Source organism: Eurypyga helias, unplaced genomic scaffold, assembly GCF_000690775.1.
Source record: "Eurypyga helias isolate BGI_N326 unplaced genomic scaffold, ASM69077v1 scaffold14735, whole genome shotgun sequence".
In the NCBI taxonomy this organism is placed as follows: domain Eukaryota; kingdom Metazoa; phylum Chordata; class Aves; order Eurypygiformes; family Eurypygidae; genus Eurypyga; species Eurypyga helias.
The window spans coordinates 1-21,313 of NW_010250879.1; the positions used below are offsets into that span (position 1 = coordinate 1).

General features: G+C 46.0%; 1 protein-coding gene across 1 annotated transcript; it reads left to right on the forward strand.

Annotated features, from left to right (window-relative positions):
- The first annotated feature begins 6 nt into the window (after positions 1-6).
- On the forward strand, positions 7-19,844 carry LOC104505637 (insulin receptor substrate 2-B-like). Its single transcript, XM_010151821.1, has 2 exons — positions 7-3,100; positions 19,341-19,844. Exons 1-2 carry the CDS (start codon positions 229-231, stop codon positions 19,343-19,345), a joined length of 2,877 nt encoding a protein of 958 aa, XP_010150123.1. The 5' UTR covers positions 7-228; the 3' UTR covers positions 19,346-19,844.
- Positions 19,845-21,313: the final 1,469 nt, after the last annotated feature.

The window sequence follows — 21,313 nt, forward strand, 5'->3', positions numbered from 1 at the left end:
GTCCTGCGGGCCGAGAGCCACCTGGCCCCCGCCCGGCTGGAGTACTACGACAGCGAGAAGAAGTTCAAGAGCAGCCTGCGGGCGGGGGGTGCCGGCGGGGCGGCCTCGCTCTGCTGCCCGCCGCCCAAGCGGGTCATCCCCCTCTACCAGTGCTTCACGGTCAGCCGGCGGGCGGACGCCAAGCACAAGCACATCATCGCCCTGTACACCAAGGATGAGTACTTCGCCATGCTGGCCGAGAACGAGGCCGAGCAGGAGGCCTGGTACCAGGCCATCAGCGAGCTGATGAGCCAGAGCAAGAGGGGCTTCCTGGAGCAGGAGGACCATGCCGATCAGCAGGTGGACGAGGATGACGAGCACTACGGGGCTGCCCTGAGGCCCGGCACCGTCTTCAAGGAGGTGTGGCAGGGCAATGTTAAGCCCAAAGGACTGGGACAAACGAAAAACCTTACTGGAGTGTATAGGTTGTGCCTCTCCAGCAAGGCCATCCACCTCGTCAAGCTGAACTCGGAGGTGCCCTCCGTCCACTTGCAGCTAATGAATATTCGTCGCTGCGGACACTCGGAGAACTTCTTCTTCATCGAAGTGGGCAGATCTGCCTCCATTGGGCCTGGAGAACTCTGGATGCAAGTGGAGGATTCGGTGGTTGCCCAGAACATGCATGAGACTTTTCTGGACACCATGAAAGCTCTAAAGGCCTTTGCAGAGTTTAGACCCCGAAGCAAGAGCCAGTCTTCTGGTGGTGGTAGCGGTACCAATCCCATCTCCTTCATCACCACGAGGAGGCACTTGGGCAACCTGCCTCCCAGCCAGACGGGCTTGCAGAGAAGATCTCGAACTGAGAGTGTTGCCGGAGGGACTCCTCCTACCACCAAAAGCAGCAACTCCTATCGCTTCAGAACGTCCAGCGAAGGAGAAGGAACCATGACTAGACCTTTTAGGTCAGTGACTGGGAGTCTGATCCACCTGAATACTGCGAGGATGAATTTGGGCCGGCAAGAAGGGAGCGGAAGGTACGTGAGAGCGGCTTTTAGCTCATCTTATCACACCAGGTCTGCTTCACTGCCCGTTTCTCATTTTCCCTCTACTACGAGTCCCATCAGCGTTTCCTCCAGTAGTGGCCATGGCTCTGCTTCGGACATGCTGACCAGGCCTTCTAGCTCATCTGTTTGTGGTTCCCCGAGCGACGGGGGATTTATTTCTTCGGATGAGTATGGCTCCAGCCCTGGAGATTTCAGGTACTTTCGAGTCAGGAGTAATACACCAGATTCCCTGGGAAACACACCACCTATCCGAGAGGAGAACTGTCTGAGTGAGTACATGTCCATGAGTAAGCAACAGGCAGATGATGGCTCAAGAGATGATTATATGGAGGCTGAAAAGTGTTTCAGGAAAAGAACTTACTCTCTAACAAAACCGACTTCTGTAGCAATGCAACAGAAGACAACACAAACTACAGCTTCCTTAGATGAAGATTCTGCAGGAAATCATGGGCGATTACTTTACTCTGAAACACCAAAATTGAAAGATAACCATGAATTGGAGTACAATGATGCTAACCTTGATTCCATATGTAACCAAAGTAGGAGTAAAGCCAGGGATGATGGGTACATGCCTATGATGCCAGGCGTTGCATCTTCTCTATCCAGCAACAGCGATTATTTGCCAATGACTCCTAAAAGTGTGTCTGTTCCAAAACAGATAAACAACTCATGGTCACCATCTCAGGTGGACTCCAGAGGATATATGATGATGTTTCCAAAGGCTAGCTCTTCACCGGTACGAAGTCCTTTAACTGGATTTACTTCTAAAGGAAGTAACGAGAAGATTGTAAACAATGAGTATATGGATATGTCACCTGGCAATTCAGCTCCAAAGCACCCCAGTGATTCGAATTACATTCACACCACTTCTGTTTCCAAAGGTTTCAGTTCATATTTTTCTTTGCCCCGAAGCTTTAAGGCGTTATCAGGACAAAACGGTGACCACAGCGAATACGTTCCAATGTCTTCACCTGGAAAACTTCTCTACGGTGGGCCAGAAAATATAAAAGGGGTCAACAGTGAGGCTCTGGCTAACGGCGTCTCTAAATTGCCGGTGGTGAAGGGTTCGGATGAAGGACTTGTGCAGAACAGGGCTACTAGGCCCACAAGACTCCCGCTAGGTACCAGAGGGAGCAATACTATTCCAAGAATGTATGATCGTACGGTTCCACCTGAGCCAGCGAGTCCTGGTGAATACATAAATATTGATTTTAATGAAAAGGCGAGTAATACACCATATTCCTTGTCTGCAGAAGGATCGCCGTCCTCTCTGGGCTCGAGTAGTGATCACAGGCAGTCCCCGCTTTCCGACTATATGAGTGTTGATTTGGATGTACAGTCACCGAAAGTAGCAAAGGAACTGTCTAACTCTCTAACGGATATTTCAATTTATGCAAGTTCCGGTATTCCTAGAAACCAACCAAATCCTGACTATGCTAGGCTTTCGTTTGGTACGGCTTGCGTTAGCACCGCGAGCAGCAGGACTGATGACTACACGGAGATGACGTTCAACATGGCAGCAACACCGCCTCGGCCGTTTGCCGCTGAATCTGACGATGGTGTGAAGATTGATAGCCCTTCTTCCATAGTTAATAGACTCTGCATTGTTGATCGATACGCAGGGAATGGCAGCTTCTCTGTTCCCAGCTCTGAACCTCCTGTGGGACCGAAAGTCATTCGAGCCGATCCTCAAGGCAGGAGGAGACACAGTTCTGAGACGTTCTCTTCTGCTGGGACTGTGACGACCTCCTCCTCTTTCTTTACTGATAGTAGCAAAAGACACAGCTCTGCCTCATTTGACAATGTTTGGTTAAAACCGGATGAAAACATTTCTGATGGTCAGGAAAGCAAAATGTCCAGGGATACCTCAACTGGATTTCAGAATGGCTTAAACTACATCGCTCTGAATTTGCGCGATGATCCTATAAGCTGTGAGGCAAGTACTACAGCGCCGACTTGCCATCTCCAGAACGGTACTTCAGGTTTGGACAGTGGAGCTTACGTGAGCATAGATTTCGGCAGATTGGATGGTCTGAAGTGTAACGCCGCGAGAAAAGGTTAGTAACTTTTAAAGCACTTCCCTCTCATGCTTGCTTAACTGTAGAAATCAGGTTTTCTGCTTAATACTAACACACAGTCTTCAGGGTGGGGTAAGTGGTGTTTCTAATCTTCTGTGTTACTCCAGTACAAGCCATCTCGTAGCACAGCATCCTGACTGCTAACAAAGAGGGAAGGGGACATGGGCCTTGGCCTGAAGGATTTATGTGACTCTCCTAGGCAGTTAGAGGTGTTATCCAACTGTTGTCTGCTTCGGTATCTTCGAAAAGAGTTTTGCTGATATAAAGTGCATTTTGTATTGTGAATTCTTGTCCTGAGGCTATGGTAGCTCTTTTTTTTCCCCTCTTCTTCCCTTATAACTAGATGACTCTTCACTTCCCCCTTCCCCCCCCTCCCGCCGTGTGTGTGTGAACTTGATATTTTATAATTTGTGTCATGGATAGGGAAAGCTGGAAACTGCTAAGTTGGGGTTAGACATCAAAATTTGGGGCTTAGATCTCTTTCTTTCAATAGTTGTAGATGAAATGCATGTTTTATGTGCAAATTTGCCAGCATGTGTTTAGCTGTAAACAGAACTTGGCTTTTTCCCTTGAAGGTTTGGTGTATTCCTTTTGAGCTCCGGTCTCCAAAGTATCCCTGTATCCTCTCCGGAGGAGCCTTTTCCTGGTGTCTGACCAGGGTGGTGGGGTGGTCCTGCCGCCCATGCCCTCCACATTCACCACCTTCTGGTAGTGTCCGAGGGCTTGGCCGAGCCGCGACCCTTCCCTTGGTGTGCAGAGGGATCTGCCTGCCGTGCAGCAGGTGAGGAAAGTGTAATGGCAGGCTCCCAGTGGCGTCTTCCAGGGTTGAAACTTGGGAGAGGAGGCTGCTAGCGTTCAGTGGTCTGACCCAACGTAAGGTAACGCAGTTGGAAATAATGTGTATTAAAAAGAAGGGTGTTGGGGTAGGGAGGAAGAATGTGGGAAGAGGAGGGACAGGCTTATTCCTGCGGTAAGCTCTTTGCTCTCATGGTGGGAGCGAGCACCAGTAATTAGCTGTCGGTGGTATTATGTGCGTCCACTGAGGGAGCAGCGGTGTTTGTGCGAGCGCTGCATTGCGCTGTAGCTTCGGAATGATAATCCTTGTTTTGGTGTTAGTGACCCACTGAACTCCTTACAGTAATTCCCCCTATCCGGCAGAAATCTGTCTGTGTTGGAAATGATGTTTTCCTCTCTCTGCAAATGTATGTGTAGTCAATAATTGATGAGTACTAAGGGGAAATATTTAATCACTGTTGGACATTGATATTTGTCTACTTCTCTGTCAACAGAGAAAGCAGTAAAGGGGCAGGCTACTGCTGGCTTTTATGTTTTTAATTACAATCTTAACCACTGACATGATAGTGTTTTGGTTTTTTTTTTCTAGTTTCCCTTTAAAACTGAGCATCTGAGGGCGGAAGGTATTGCAGGACCTTAAAGTTGTGCAGCCTTTAATAGGGGAAGGTAGAAGCCTGACTCAGCTCGCATGCCATTCGAAGTCTGGCAGCACTGCTTGGGGCTGCTCAGAAATGTGTGGTTTGCCTCAGTGGTTTTTTTTCCTCTGCTTTGTTTTGTTGGTTGGAATCAAATTTAGACGATGTTGAAAGTTGCCAGTCCAAGAAATGCTTTTTTTTCCCCCAGAGTTAGTCTTTCATCACTTCAAAGATTTGTCTGCTAAGTCAGAGACAGTGATTGCTGAAGCTGATGTCCGTGTGTGGGGTTTTTTTTGGAGCGGGTCAAAAACACCCCCAAAGACAGCAGAATGCCTACTTAATCTTATTCCCTGCATACAAAAATCTGTGTTATAAAGTAAAACTTCTTATGAAATGGAGAAAAAAACAAACAGATGTTTTTCGTTCAGCTGTACTGTAAATATTACAGTTAAAATTCTTTTTCAGGAGATAATGTGTTTAGAAATGGTATTATATTAAACGTTTTGCTCACTACTGCTACATCAGAGTATCTGCAGCCCCGTGCGTGGAGTTCCTCCCTTGTCTGTTAAAGTGGCGGAGGGGCAAGAGATGTACAGCTGCTGGGTGTTGCTGGAAATGAAATGTACATTAAGATGAAGTGAAAGAAACTGTGCATGGAAATGTGGGCACTGGCAGGAAAATTTAGCATGAGAATGGTAAGAGCTTAGGTTGGTGGTTTCTTTCTAGTCCTAAAAAGAAAAACAAAATTATAAAACGCTGCTCCAAAACAGGGCCTGAGAGCTCTCTGGAAGGACAGTCTGAAGTATTCCTGGTACATAGTGGGAGGGCAAGTGGGGTGTGGGTATTGTTCACTTGTAGGTGACTCGTGGAGGGGTGAACAGATTTCGGAATAGCCTGGGCCTAAAGCAGCTTGAACAGAGTGATGTAAATTGGTGTTATGTATCTGTTTCTCAGTAGTGACTTAAAATTCTTGATTATAAAGATACCAGTTTTCATTCACATACTGAGTTGTGTCCCTGAGCTATAGCCAGCAGGATTTAAGAAGTCTGTGTTCTTTAAACAGCTTGTCTGTTTCTACTGCAATAAAACTGGTATGTTACTATTTAAAAAGTTTTTCTGTAATGCAGAAAAACACTTCCACATCCCATTTGAACAGTGAAAATAAGGCTTCTCTCTGAAACCTGTTGTATCCCGAAGAGGTGTAGTGTGCCTGTGTGTAATCGATATTTTTAATCCTTTTGGAGACTTTTAGCAGAGCTGAGTGCTGTCTTGTCTTTTCTTCTACATCCCACTCAGCCTCTGCCTGGAAAATGCTCTGTGGTTAAATCCTTTCTTAAGGAAAATATTTAGCAGATGCGTTTACCCTTTGCTTCCTAGAAAGGAGTTAACCCGTGTTTATTGAATTCTATCAGGTGGAGAACTTTATTTCTTCTTCCTAAACTGCAGTTTTGCTGGAAGGAAAACAATTCCCAGCTTTGGATTGTTTGCCTTTTTGCGTTGTTTTTGTTTGCCTAGATGGAATATGGTGTTCTGTGACTCAGCTGCATGCTCCTGGCTGCTGAGGGTGGTAGAGTGATTCCCAGTGCATGGCTGCCCCCTCATTGTAATTCCCACACTACTCGTTCAGGTTCACTGATGTGGATCACAGTGGTTTTTTTCCTTCTCCATTCATGCCTGGGATGGAGGAGGGGGAGGACACTAGCTTGAAATGGTAAACAGGCCTGACTTGTTATTAAATGTTTATTTTCGGTTTAGGCAAAACTGAGCTCAGATTTTATGTTGAAAATTATAAAAAGGATATAAGGTTCTGATTTTTAATGCTTGAAGTTTAAGGAGGTCATTAGCAAAACAGTTTCATCACGAAATTGTTACACAATATTGAAGCAAGCGGTTTGCAGTTTTGATTACATGAATCTGAGTCATGAAATCTTGTGCTAGGAGTAGAGAACACTAAAGCTACTTCAAACAGGGCTTAGCTAATGTATACCTTGTTATTGGACCTTGTAGAAACTCGGGAGGATAATGAGAATGGGGCGGCAATAAACTGCATAATGGGTCCTGTATAATACAAGTTTCTTCAGACTTAATTAGAAATACTAAACCTGCAAAGATACCCTGGACTCCAAAAACAAAACAGACTGTTCAGAGCAAATGTAATGTTGGGCTTGATATCAACCCACCTACTTTACACCCACTCTTTAATCTTATCTCTGCCTGATATTCTAACACTATGCTAAAATAGTGTTTCAGAAGTTCTCCAAAGTGCAGGATTATAATTTAAATGCTCCTCACCTTTTTAATCTCCTCTTGTGCTAGTGCTGTGTACACTCTGGGCAGCTGAGAGGAAGGAAAACAAGGGCAGCTGTAGAGCAAAACTCATGTTCTGAATTGTCTGGATCCTTTATGGTAGCTTGCGTATTGCAAATGCAGAATCTTGAAGAATATAATGAACAATCTGCACTTTGAGAAATTCAGAAGCTGGAAGTTTTAGCTATTACTAATATAGTAAATTACAGTTTACGGGATACCAGGCAAATAACTGCCCCTTTTGGGTTCCAGTCCAGTGGTTTTTAAAGTTTGCTTCAAACTGAGGCTCTTTTGTATTGGCCGAATACTTAAGGCATAGGCCCGTTTAAAAATAACTTGAAGAACCCTACTGAAGCTCATCCGAAAGCTGCTATGGATCCTACATCTTTGAAGTAATGCCTGGATAGTTCTTCTTAAAATAAGCCCAAACCAAGCCATTTTAATCTTGCTGTAACAGATGCCACTTTAACAGTCTTGAGCGACTTACAGCTATGCTTTGAAAACAACCAGGGTGACTTTCCCGAGTAGTATGTGAGCTGCTGACGGCAGGACAGATTTTTGCCGTGCAACATGGGAGTGACCTAATTATGACATATTTGACCAAGAATCACTTGGGTTTTACTTGCACTTGGGTGAGAGAATCTGAGATGAGAATGCTCCCCGGCCATTGCTTGTAGTCAGTGCTGAAATAGTTCTGGAAATCAGCGTTTCAGACTGTAAATCCAGAGTTGTAGCTGATGGTGACATGTGTCTTACTTGGAAGTCTAAAACTGTATGCCCGTGGTTGTCTGGTGGGTTAAAGCTCTGCTGCAGGACGTGGGGAGTTCTGGGAGTGATCGGTACCCATTGAACTGCATTATTACCCTTTCAGTTTTTCCTCTAAACCTTCGCATTTTTCCCTCCTCCCTTGATGTCTGAGGGCCCCTTGTTCCCCCGTTGCTCGGGGTGGCAGGTTGGGGAGCAGGAGGTGTTACTCAACCTTTCCAGAAGCTCTGTTCCAGCCCAGGATTACTGGGGTGGTTTGTCACTGGGTGTTTCTTTGGGGTTTTTTGTATGCCCAGTGCCACATTAGCAGTAGGTAGAGTTTGTTTTTTCTCTCTGCGTATGCTTTTTTAATGAAAGGACCTTTAATTTCTTCATATTGATTGTGGGGGGGCGAGGGTGTTTATACCTTGAGGTTTTGGGTGGTGCTAAAACGAGCTTATAGTACTGTGTTGTACCTTGGTGTGTGTTTGTGTGCTCCGTTTGTGGGTCTGTGGTGCTCCCAAAAACACGCTGAATGGTGTCCAGTATGTTGATCACGCTAACAAGTTTGTTTTTCTGCTCCGAAGCAGGAAACAAACTCTACGAATTCATGTTGAGTACTGGCGTGATCAAACGTGGCATTCTTCAACTCAAAGGTAAAGGGAGTGATAAAGCTGAAAGGCAGGGGAGAGAGTCAAGCTTTCTGCAGCCTGGGGATGTATTACTGCTGCTGTTGTGTCCTAAAAATGTACCATTATCTTGTGACTCAGCCTGAAATGGTATGTAAGGACTTGGCTGGAGAGCTGTCCTGTGGCCCACCCTGCAAACTTGCTGTTTGACTCATTTTCACATTTAGCATTTGCATATTAACAACAATCCAGTGATCAAGTGGCACTGTTGTCCTGCAGGTTAAGGCAATGACTAGGGGAAAAGGAAGATGATGTAGTTTTAATCAAGCCCTGCATCCCCTCCCTAAAGGTCACTCAGCTTAGGGACGGTTACGATTTAGCTGAGAACCTTGATGGACAGGGATTTGTGCCATACCTGAGGGCAGTGGGAAGACAAAGGTAAATTAGCCTGACTCATCAAAGGCATTGGAGAGGTGCTGCTGAGTATCTTATCTAAATGATCTTGAACATACAAGTGTTGGGATTTGTGGAGATTTTCCTTCAGGTGTAGCATTACCCCAAGAGCAGCAGTGTAGTAGACTGCTAGCAAGAGCTCTGTGCCTTGTTCAGCCATGAGCTGTATCCGAAGGGGCAAGGGTTGCTTGTTGCTCAACATTATTTTTCTGTAAATGTAGCTATATGGTTGGATGCTAACGACTCGGGCTGCTTGTGTGTCTCTGTGGGTGTTGTGTGCCACTGGTTTGTCAGTTAAGTGGAAGGTCTAGTATTTTTTTAATCTTCCAAGAAGAAGAGGTTCTTGAGAGATGGCTGATACTGAAATAATGTAGTTTACATCTGGCTGTAATTCCAAGGTGACAATACAATTTCATGTGACTCAAGAAATTTGAAAGTTTGTAAGTTACTGCTGAAAGGTGAATAGTGCCTGTATTCACTGTATGGCAGATGTATATCATGGCCCTATGTAAATACCAAATTGAATTATTATTTAGGGCATGAAATAGGTAAGAATAATGTTTCCTTTCTGCTAAGGCATGAAAGGCTCACGGATGTGCTGCCTGCTTGGAGAAAGATTTCTCTTCTGGTAGAACAGGATTTTGTGGAATGACTGAGGCTATCAAAATGTGGTTTGGTTTTGTTTTTTTTTTTCTTTTTCTGAAAGTCAGGGGAAATGCTACCAAAAGATGCACAAGAAACCTGGTGAAACTTGCTTCTACATTCACTGAGGCACTAACGAATAGTGTCCTCCTTCCCCAGGGAATAATGCGATTGTGTTCCCATACCTCCACAAGCCAGCTTGCTCTATTGTTTATGGTCTTGCTGAGCAGCTGAATTGGCAGTATAACTTTCAGGCTCAGCCTATCCAGCATCAAAGAATTATTTTTTGGGACCTAGGGCTGTTTTTCACACAGATCTCTTAGGGGACTGGGAGTTTGGAGAGTTCTTAGTGAAGCAGGTGCATCATTAGATAAATGAGAACCTATTGCATACGAGACCAAGAAAGCCTTTCAGTGTGAGCTGTGTGATGATACCTTACTGGTATGAAAACCCTGGTTTTTTTTGCACTTGTGGCGCCTTATTGACAGCTGAGCTAAAAAGGCTGAGACAAACTAGCAAATGGTACAGAAAGGCTTCTTCTGAGTCTGGGCCCAGTTGGTTTCTTGGTGTAAGTAACGGGAGCCTGTTTGCAGGTGGGTTGGCCGGGGGCACTCTCCAGCAGAGGTTGGATGCAGGTGAAATGCCCATCAGTGCAGATGGAGGAACATGCTTGAAGTTCTGTGAGACTAAAACAATAACGTTTCTTAAGTCTAAGCCAGTATGGGTTAGGGAGCCAACAAGGTACTGTCAGCTCTATGGATTCTTTTTGTATTTTAAGTTAGTCTGCTGGCTAAGCTGTTTGGGTTTTCAGCAGTAACATCCACTGTTGAGTTCAAACTTCCAGAATGTTTGCTTTTTGTTATGTGGGACACTTTAGGAGGCATTTGCCATCTATATTTAATTCTGTGGTGTTTTTGTGGGCTGGGCTGGGTGTGGTTTTTGTTTGTTTGTTTTTTAGAACAAGATGTTTTTAAATTGCAGGTTGTGGTGAACAGGAAATCAGTTGGAAATGAGTTGAAAAAATGAACAGATTTGATCTTGAGGTCATTCAGACAACATGACGACAGTGAGTCTGTTAATGAAAGCCTGTAGCTCTGCTTTTGTAGAACCTGAACAGGTAGGCAGGATGGAGGTCCCCTCTACCCTGCCACAAATGTAAATGTGTTGGGCCCTGTCCTAAGGAGCTTCCCATTTAAAAGATGAAACTGAAGAGATGGATGAAACTTAATGCGCTGGGGTGGAGAGTAAGATAAAGATCGAGGCTGCTACCATGGGCAGAGTGAAGATAAGAGCCAGCCCTGCAGAGAGATAAAAGGCTGTCTGAGAGCGGTTGCAAGAGAGGAAGCTGGTAGAGGCACTTGGAAGGGTATGCACGCGGCAGGCAGCGATGCAGAGCTATAAATACAGTGTTTGCAGTGGTTTAAATGACTTGAAAAGGATGAGGTAAATGTCAGAACACTGGCCAGGATGTTAATCTTGGTAAGAGGAATGTGGGCCGACATGTGTCTCCGAGTTAGGAGCATGTCCCAGTGTTTACTTCGCCCTTTTAGATGTGGATTGTGATGGGGTTTTTCCCCTCTTCTTTCACTTCCCTAAGTTAGTTTTCCTCTGCCACGTGACAGATAGATCCGGTGCACGCAGGGGTGTGGGAATGTGTACCAGAGCACGGGATGACCCCGGGCAGCATCCCTGGGCAGTTAATGTCACGTAAACCTGTGTCCTCTGTTCTTTGTGAGACTTTGCTCCTGAAGCGTCTGGGGTGATGGTTCCCTCTTTTTGCAGGGGCTTTTTAGGTGGCATCTCTGGGTTTCAGGCAATCTTCTAGCGCTGGGGAGGAGGCAGCAGTGTGGCTTGGGAGATGGATTCACCTTCAGGAGTGGTAACCAGTGTGTCAGAGCATTTGGAGCCCAGCTGTAAACGGGGAGGTGGTCTGGACGGCCCCCCCCCCGTGGGGGGCATCGGGCGGCGGGACCAGCCTGTGGAAGCTGGAGGGCTGAGCGACGGCTTTGAAGGGAGAAAGCTGTTTCATTCCTGTGTGGGTAGATCGGGTGGAACAGATGCTGTAGCGGGTGCGGGTGAGCCTGGGAATGGTGGCGGCGGTGAGGCTTGATGCACAGTTGAGGGTATAAGGGATCTAAATATTAATGTTGCCATGTTCCACAAGGTAAACACTAAACAGGAGTTGCACAAGGTTGATTAAAACTGTCTGTGTGCAGACCCAGTTTAACTCTGTCCTTTGTGAGTTCCGGGACTGCTCCTGGGAGCTGAAGGCCCTGTCCTTGGCCATGTGCTGTGATTTGAGGAGACCTTGCTTCACACGTGCCATGCAGTCTGAACCTTTCTTCTGCCTCCCCTGCATAAGCCAGGGTTTCGGCTGTCCTAATGTTCACGCAGACAGAGCCACGTGACAGTTGGAAAAAGTGAAGAATGGATGTGTGCCTCTCGTGCGTGTGGTAGCAGGGAGTGGCCGACAGCAAAGCTGTTCTTTTTGTGCACACGCACAGGGGCGCAGGTGTGGCTGAGGGGGGGGCGACTGCTTGGGGATGTGGCCCTGTGGTACCTTTTTGCCAAAAGAGGTGGAAGAAGACGGTAGCACTGAATGCGTTCAAACGGCGATGGCTAAAGTGGTTGGGAAGAGCAGAGGGATGACTTACAGCAGGTGAAACTCTCTCTAGAAAAGAAACATCAGGAAAGGTGATCTGCAGGGAGTCATGAGTGATGCTGTCCTTGCTCTTCGTTGTGGGCGTAGGGATGGTTTTGCTCCCTCCAGCTGAAGCTTACACCACGCAGCAGCTGAAGAGCAGGGCAGGCGTCTATCGTGCTTCCCCACAAACATACACCCAGCCTCTGATTTTTGTGTTTTAGTTTTTTTTCCCAGCTTGGGGGATTTCCTGAGCCTGCTGTAATTCATTTTACGATCCTTTGTGGATCTTTAGTCAAAGTGCTTCTCCAGTGTCTCTTTGGAGCTGTGTAAACTCCTTGCACCCACAGCAGCCTGTGGTCAGTCAGTCCGTGCTGCCTGCAGACCTCTCTCTGTTTGGGGCCCTGCTCCCTACCGGCTTTGTTTGGCAGCCCCTAGTTTGTGTACTGGAGGAGATAACGAACCCTATCTTCCCTCTCCATGCCACCTAGGATTGTGTAGATGCCATATCCTCCTCTGCCATACGCTTAGCCAGTGTGCTGTTGGTGGATTCCTGTACTGCACTCAGTGGTACGCTCTGCCATAACTTATTTTTTTTAAATTTCCTGTTACATCCTAATACCGGAGGCTGAAGGCTCCTTGTTACCTGCCTCTTCCTCAATGAGGAACCGTTTCACACCTTTTATGAGTTTTTCCTGCACTACTCAGACTCTTCCAGTTATTTGAAGGCTATTTGAGTGGGGGTACCAGCGCTGTGCCTGCAGTTCAGCAATGGTGTACGACGTGGCTGTTCTTTCCTATGTGTTTCCTAACAGTTCTTAGCCTCCAGTTTGCAGCAAGAGCACGGGCAGGGAATAAATTCCTCCCTGTAAGTACTTCAGGGCTCCTAACCTGTGTCACGAGACCAGAGTGAGCTGTAGCAGGTGTCAGAAGCCATGCAAATAAGATTTTTTTTTTATTTTTGGGGGCTAAAGTTTACCATATGTATCTGCAGTTGAGAAGGTTGCTGGTAGTGTCCTGCACACTTGCTGTGAGGGTGCTTTCGAAAAAGCAGAACTCTTGTTCACTCTTCTGCAACATGAAAATGGGAAATTTTTAACTTCTGTGTGTGTTTAAGTGGAGAGAAGTTAATTCATATTATCTCACTATACTGAAATTTAGTTAAAAACACAAAAAGCCCCCAACAGAATAAACAATAAAAAAACTCCAAACTCCAATAACTTCTTGTCTAGCTGCCTGATGCAGTGTGAGTTGGTGTTAGGCCCTGCCAAAGCTGCAAGTTTCCTAGTTCTAGGAAAAGTGTCAGTAAAAGATGAAATTAGGGAGTGTGCGTAAGGCCTTCCTAGAACCACCACCTCCACTGTTTATTAGAACAGAAAAAGAAGCCACTGTTGCAAAAGATAAGGCATTTCTGCAAAGTGAGGAAAAATGATCTTAAAGCATGGGACAGGTTTTTTAAGCTCACGAAATTACTAAGCACTAAGAGCAGTGGAACGACGTTTTGAATGAACAGTTGTGGATAAAGATTATTTGTAACTTTGTCTTCTAAATTTTAGAAATCCAGCTTGAGGAATCTTAATTTACTGGGATGTGTTGTTACCAGTCACGGTGTTTAAATAGTTTAAGGAAAAGTGGGTCATGTAACCGTTTTGTTGTTGTGTGGGTTTTTTTAAACAAATATTGCTTTTTTTTGCTTGTGGAAAGACAGTAAAATTGTAGGTACAAAATACATTCATTAGCTCAATTTGAGCATCATCAGTTGTTTGTTGAGTGAAGAAAGTATGTGAAATATGTGCTTAATGGTAAACATAGAGTTTATCACATCTCCCAAATCGTAGAAATGTTTGGGTTAATGATAATCTAGCTCCAACCCCCCTGCCATGGGCAGGGACACCTTCCACTAGGTCAGGCTGCTCAAAGCCCCATCCAGCCTGGCCTTGGACACTTCCAGGGATGGGGCATCCACGGCTTCTCTGGGCACATAAGGATGTCTTCCTGTGCCAGGGCTTGTTTGGGTTGCCCAGGTACAGTAACTGCCTGTGCGATGGCCACAGCCAGTGTGTTGGGTTTTCTGATTTGTCTTCGGTGCCTGCATGTGCAAATTAGGGAGGAATTCTGCTTTCCTCAAGTAACAGCTCGCAAGGTCTAAAGCTATGTCGTTGTGATAAGAACTCCAAGAAACAGGACAACGACATGGGGTAGTAACTGTATATTTGGTAAGATTTGGGGCAAAACAATGTCTCGCTAATTTGTGAAGAATGTATTTGGGCAAATTATCTCCATCTCTGGCATGCCGTGTGGAAGGCTTGGAATGTGACATGTCGTAGTCCTCCTGCCCTGTCCCAGTGGCGTGAGCAAAATGCCTTTGGGACGTGCACGTTGTGTCCTGAGGTGCTGCTGGGATTTGGTGCTTTCCTGAACAACAGGAATATTGTGTGGCCATGCGTGCAAGAAAGTCGAGGGCTGTTGTGCTGCTTTTGATCTGCATGAGTCGGATTAATTCCCATTTCCCCCTAACCTGAAGTTCAGGAAATGGAGAGCTTCTGTAGTGTTCTGCAGAAAGCATTAAGCTGTCTCAGGCTTTGACATGGAGATTTTAATCATTTAATTATTTTAAATTAATATCTTCTGTAAGCAAAGCTTTTATCCTTTTAGGAACTGGTTGCAGAGTTAGGTCGGTAAAAGCCCTTCCGGTAAAAACAGATAGTATTTAGGATGGATTTCTTTGAGAGAATTGGGCTATGTCTGCTGTGCTCTGAAAACCTCTCCGTTTGTTGCAAACTGGCCTGATGGGTATGACCATCATAAGTCAGATGCAGGATGTGGAGTGTAAATCGGATCTATTCTCATCCGATACACTTTCAGATGGAACCCACTGGGTTTACAATGTAGGGAGTGAAGATTGCTCTGATCCTCCGCCCCTCATTTTCATAAAGCTGTAGATTAATTTTGCATCGAAACCTTGCGGACCATTTTCTTGGTGTATTCCTTAATTTCAAAGCATTTTTGAGCAATGGCACACTGCCATCCTATTTGAAGTATTTGCCCTCTTAGTTTCTCTTTGGCCCTTGTGATCCTTTTCCTCTGATTGTCTGTTCCTCAAAGTTTTGGATAGCAGTGTGTAGCTTTATAATCCGATTCCATTTTAAACTGATGCATTGAAATAGAGCCGTGTAACGAAGAGAACATTGCTTTAATCTGCTAAAATTTGCTTATATACTTCAAGAGGTGATCTGTGGAAATGTTTGGATGCTTTTCGGGCTAGTTTTCCTTATCAGACGTCTGTAGGAAGTTGTGTTTGTACTGGTCTCAATACTCTGAAGCGGTAGAGCTCAGTTTGGAACAAAGGCTGAAGCGTTTGTGTAGAAACGGTAACGGGGCTGAAGTTTGGATAAACAGAAAAGCCCAGTGTAGGGTGCTGTGAAAACTACTCAGAACCGTGTAGTTCTAGGCTGCTTCAGGAGTGCAGAGGGGGTTGAGTTCAGGTTGCGATGCTTGTTTTGTTGTAATGACCAGTTATCAGATATTTTTTTTTTTTGGTAGACTGAGCAGGTTTTCTTGGAAGAGCTCGTGATGATCCGGGAACAGCAGCGTGTTGACACTGCACGGGAAAGTTATCTTCCAACGTGTCATGTCTGATCCGGCTACTGAGGTTTATTTGGTGGCACTTACCGAGAACTCCAGGGGACTGAGGAGGCCACTTTGTGAGCGTTCTGCATCTTCCCAGCTAGTGGGCACCCCATAACTTGTTTGCCTCTCCGGAGAGCTGTTCCATCCATTTCTGACAGCTTCCTTTGCTGTCCAGCGTTGAGTCGAATACGTTTATGCAGTGTCTGGGTTTTGCTGGTGATCGGCGATTCGTAGTTGTACTATTAACAGAGAAAACTGTTGGCTGATGAATCTTATTACGGAGACTGAAATAAGATCATCCAGCTTCATGGAAGCTGCGTTGTTTTCTTGGAGCGCTTAATGTCCTCCCTTAGTTTACCTTCACCTACTGGCTAGTGAAAAGATGGGAGAGGATCTGGTGTGGGAGAGAAGAGCCACCGAGGAGATCTTCGGGTGGGGGTGGCTGCAGCCACAGGGGTCTCGAAAGACCTCGGTCGGTCTCGTCTTAGACTTCAGAGAGAACTTTTTTTATGTGGTCAAGTTTCATGAGGGTTTTTTTTGGTTTTGCCTTTTCTGTCCGTTACTGATACATGTGTGCACATCTCCCCCAATTTGTATCTCTGTGTGTGTACGTGTATATATAAATGCTTGATGTTTCTATCCCAGAAAAGAGCTGATGACTCAGGGCATCAGCCAGCTGTACAGCTCCAACTGCACTACTGAGATTTTCAGCTTCAACAAGGGCATGAGGGAAGTGGTGACGAGCAGTAACTCCACACCTGAGAGCCTCAAGGCTTCACGAGACTGTTACCAGCTTGTAGGTAACATTTACGTGAAACTCCCTTTTGTTTATTTACAGTTCCCACAATCCTGTTTTAGTTTAAAAATGAAGAGGAGACCTGTAGTTTATAACCATGGGGAGAGTGGGACACAAATTGACGAGATCTTCTTAAACAAGCACAGAGTTTTGGGAAGGAGGGATGCTGCAGGGAGATCCCAAGCTTAGCTTTATACGGGTGTAAAGCTCTGCATTTGAGCCAGGACATCCAGGGAATTTATAGGCTATAAGGAAGCAGAGTTGAGGATGCTTTCTTCTGGTTTCTTATGAATGATCTATGTTAGTCTGGGCTCTGATCAGAGTTACCTGTAAATGTCAGAGAATCAGAGTTCTGAGTAAGCAGTTGGGGGTTTCGTTTTGATCTTAAGCTCTTCCCCTCCAAGTATCTTAAATGTAATTTGGTGTAAGTTTATGGATGTTTCCAACAGCTTTAAGTATAAATACTGAATTCTGCTACACGGGATTGGCTGATTCACACAACTGGGCCTTTGCACTTCAAAATGCTTTGGGGATATGCTTGGGGAGATTAGAATAACTCGTCCAACAGCTTTCAGGTGTGTGTTAGGCGTGGAGGAAAAATGTCCTGACAAAAGCAGAGACGGTTTTTGAAGTTCCTTTTATGTAAGCTCATAGGTCCACAGCAAGGTGCGGGTGGGGGGGATGCTGGAGGATGTTAATTTGTACTGAATAGAAGTTAAATATAGCAGCTCTAACTGTTTGCAGGTTGGACTTGCATCGTTGAGGTGTGGCTCACTGCAGGCTGTGGTGTGTATTTTCATCCCTTGGTCCTACAACAAAACAGTATTTTTATAAAGAGGAGAGCTATTTCAAAAATAATAGCTTCCCTTGGCTTCTGGGAAAACAAAGCCCTCACGAACCACATCACGCTCTGTGTGTTCCAAGCAATAGCTTGCTGTAGGGATCTTACGGTGTCTGCGCAGTAATACAAGTGGCGATTCTTGAGTCGCGGGTGTGTTTGGGCCGTCTCTTCCCCATGCTGCGGAAACCCAAGTTACTGCATTTTTGCAGTCACTGTGTATTTGAAAAAACAAAACTCGTCAGCGAGACCTTGGTGTGGGTTCTGTGGGGATAAAAGGGAGTTGCCGCTGAAGTGGAAGGACCCCTCTGCGTTCTGCTCTGCTTCCAGCCCTGCCCTGGTCCTCGCGGGCTTTGCCGAGAGCCAGGGCTGGCCCAGCCGTAGGGCAGGGCAGGGCTGCTCACTGCCCCTCACTTCGGCTTTGTCCTTTCCCTTTCCTTTTGTAGGGACAGTACGTTTAGCTGGATGGAAATCAGAACTTCTTCAGCTTAGGGTGGAGCTGGTGCGTGCATACTTTATGGTTGGTTATGTAAGCAAACATACAGGTTTGCATTATTATGCAGAATGCTTGCGCTGTGGATGGTCACGTTTGCTTCAGCACCTGCCCGGGGTAGAGGCAGCGAAGCGCCGTGCTCACTTGCGCCAGGAGAGGTAACTGGTTTCCTTGCGACCCCGCAGAAGAGCACGGGCAGGATTAAGCTCCAAAACCCCTTCTTTGATTCCAGTGGGCTGCGCAGCCGTCACCGTGCCTCGTAAGGAAGCATTCCTGTATCATGGTTCTCAGCAGCAGCCAGCTCTCGGAGCTTGCACTCTGTTGCTTCGGAGGGGAAAAAAGTGGACTATGTTTCTGTAATAGGTGTTTCTTGAAGACTAAATCTCTTATGCTGGCTGGTGCTTCTCCATGAGAGCAACCTGCTGGTTCCTTCTTCCCTGAAATGTCAGCAAACAGATCCTGCGGACACATACCCCAGATTTTGAGGAGGAGGTGACCAAAGCCACGCTGATGGGCAGAGGACAGTGCCCTTGGTCGTGGCCGAGAGCATGGTCTGTCAGGACTGGGAGACTGTCACCCGGCGGTTTGGCTGACGGTGGTACTCCAGGTGGAAAATCAGTGTTCACACTGGCTCTCCTGGGAGTGGGAGGGGTTTTGTAGTGAGCTGAAAAGGGTCTTTTGTACACCCCTCATTTTGTGTTCACACGGCTGCAGAAAGCGTTGGCATCCCCTTCATCAGTTTTTCCATGCCAGGAGCCTTTGAGTCGCTCCCCTCTTGGCACATGCATGGTTAATGGCAGTGCTGGGGTTCTGCTTTGAGGTCCTCCTCGCTCCTGTTTCCGCTTCTCCCTCGTCTCCCGACTGTATCTTCCTGTAATACACAGTTGTGTGTGTTTTCCCCTCATTTTACTGAGCGCTGTGCATTTTGCCTTTCCCAGCTGGTTTGAAGCTGCTGGTTTTAGCTGATGGCAATGAAGGTGCTGTCTGCCACCGCTACGGGCTGTTGTACCACGTGTGGCTGTTTTGTGAGACCCTGGAAAAAGGGAAAACTCTACTCGAAGCGGTTTCTTATTATACCTGACTTAAGCTTTTTCCTGGCAAGTTGAGGACAGGGCACGCGGCTGTTGCGACTTGCCACTCTGGTTTGGAGCGGAGTGGCAGGAGTGGTTACACGGCAGCTCCGTACAGAGCTACTCTCCGTTCACCCGGCGCCACCCGCGTAGTGAACAGCCTCTGCCATGTGCGTCGCCCCTCGTGCCAGGCGGATGCGGCTCGTTAGACGCAGTCCTGGCAGCGAGGCGGCTGTGAGCGTGGGGCCTGGGCACGTGGGCGGTGCTGCTGCCACCCACGCTCCCGTCCGGCCGCGTGCCTTGGTTCCGTGGCTGCGGCACCTCTTCCATGCTCTCTTCCGACTTCGTGGTGCTTCCTGACAGTCGGGATTGCTGAGCACCGTCATCTGGTGGTGCCCCCTCCCTCCGAGAGCGCCCGTGTTCTGCGTTCAGCCGCTGTCGCTTCCGCAGTGGGCAAGCTCCGCGTGGTCTCCTCGCCAGAAAACATGTATTTCCACTGTAACTGGTGTTTGAAATGTCACTGACTCTCTTCCTTCTCCTCTCTAGACTGACTGCATTGCCATGGAAACCATTGTTGGGAGAGAAGACTTTTCTGCTGGTAACTCCAGAAACTGTGTGGTGCTTTTGGAAGCAAAGCTCAGCTCCAGCCGGCTACTTTCATTTCCACCAGCATGGACATTGACACCCATCCTTTTAATTCATTTTTTTCCTAGACATCAGCTCTCTACAGTTGAGTTAATTTGAATTGAGATACTTTTTTTTCATAGCTGTGCTTTGGTGATGGAATTTGGTCTGTCATGTCCTATCTGTTGGGGAGGCAGTGTGAATGCTGATAGCAGATCCCCGTATGCCCCTTCCTTCCTCCTGCCTCTCCCATTAATTTCTCTTTTAATTTATATTCTGAGAAGTCAAAGCTGGTTTCTGATTGTCTGTTTAACATGGGTTTTGCTTCTCTGGTACATTAACAAGTGGTTAGCTTAAAACATGTATCGTTTAGAGATATTTTGGCAGTTCAGGAGTTTTCCAGGTGGCGGGTCGGAAGGGAGAGGGAGGCAGAGGCGCGTGAGAGCGTGAGGGCGAAGCCCCAGGACTGAGCAGGGCCGAGAAGGAAACGCCTCTTCTGCCTTTTTTTCTTTTTATTTCCTTTTGTTTAAGGTTTTGCTTTGATGGTACAAGAGGTATTTCTTGATCATAGGCTAGAGAACTTTAAATCAGATGTCTGTCAGAGCTTCAACAGTTGGTTTTTTTTGCTCAGAATTTTGGTATGTACAAAGTAGGATTAATGGGCTGGTTGTCTTGTAGGTTGTTTTTGTTCTTACCCTCCAGATAGTTGTTTAGAAATACGAATTGTGTAAAATGAGGTTTTTGTTCACGCATTCAAACGCAGAACTGCAGAGGCCTCTCCAGTGTTTGTGACCTGCATTATCCTTGTCAGCTGTAGCTTTTTAAAGGGAAACCACCCGCATTGATCTTACTTTCAACCAAAGTCCCATTTTTAATTTGGGGCTAGTTTTGTTCTTTCTTCCTGGCATAATGGATAAAAAAGTAAACTGTTGGCTCATCAGTTGTCTTTCATCCCCTTACAGAAACGCGAACAATGGCTAGTTGACATTTTTAAAAGCAGCCCTGGTTTTGCTACAATTTAAGTGCTTCGCTCTTGTACTGGTTTTGGGTTTTCTTTTGGTTGAAATGAATTTAGGTTTTTAACACTGCTATGAACTTAAAGAGCATGACACTAGTTGTTGGTACATGCAATGTATGATAACAGGCACTGACGACTGAGAAAGGGTTTAGAAGTGGTACACAAATCCTCGTGCTGTACTGCACCACACAGCTGGGAATCCTCTACCTTGTATATTGTACAGCCGACGCGTCAGGCTGCCTCACCCCTAACGTACAAAAAATGTACACCAGATGAGACACTGTCAGCTTGGCTCGGTGATGCGTACCCAGACCTATTTTTGAGTAGTATTAAAATGTACATGTCGCCAAAGTATGAATTATTTTCCTTTTGAAACATGGTACCGATTGCAGTGTCTAGTGACGGGGAAAACTGTTGCTGCAGGGTTTAAAAGCACAGGCCTGGTTTTGATTCTGGAAGAGAAGCGTAAGTTGGTACAGTTACTTGTTGCTGCTAAACATCCACTAACGAAAAACCCGACCACTCTTACAGACCACGATACTGTCTTGCCACAGAGCTCTGGTTTGGTCTCGTAAATTAATAATGCAATACCTAGGTGGCTTTTTATAAAGCTTTACATCTTTTCTAAGAAATCAAAATTTGGATGAAGAGAATTCCAAACATTTAATGTGAAAGGGAAAAGGTTGTTTTGAAGAAATTTGTTACATCCTTATTTCATATTAGATCCCTGAGGCTGCCACTGTACAATATACAGCACTGATTTAATAAATGCTGAATAAATGAGTAAATGGGTAACCTCAAGTGTAGTGGTACAAATACTAATAGGTACGGCATAATAAATATGCAATCTTTTTGAATCTCTTAGTTTACAGCAACT

What these genes read in the sequence shown, in the direction of transcription:
- LOC104505637 (XM_010151821.1), top strand. Translation starts at nt 229, where the DNA reads ATGCTGGCCGAGAACGAGGCCGAGCAGGAGGCCTGGTACCAGGCCATC.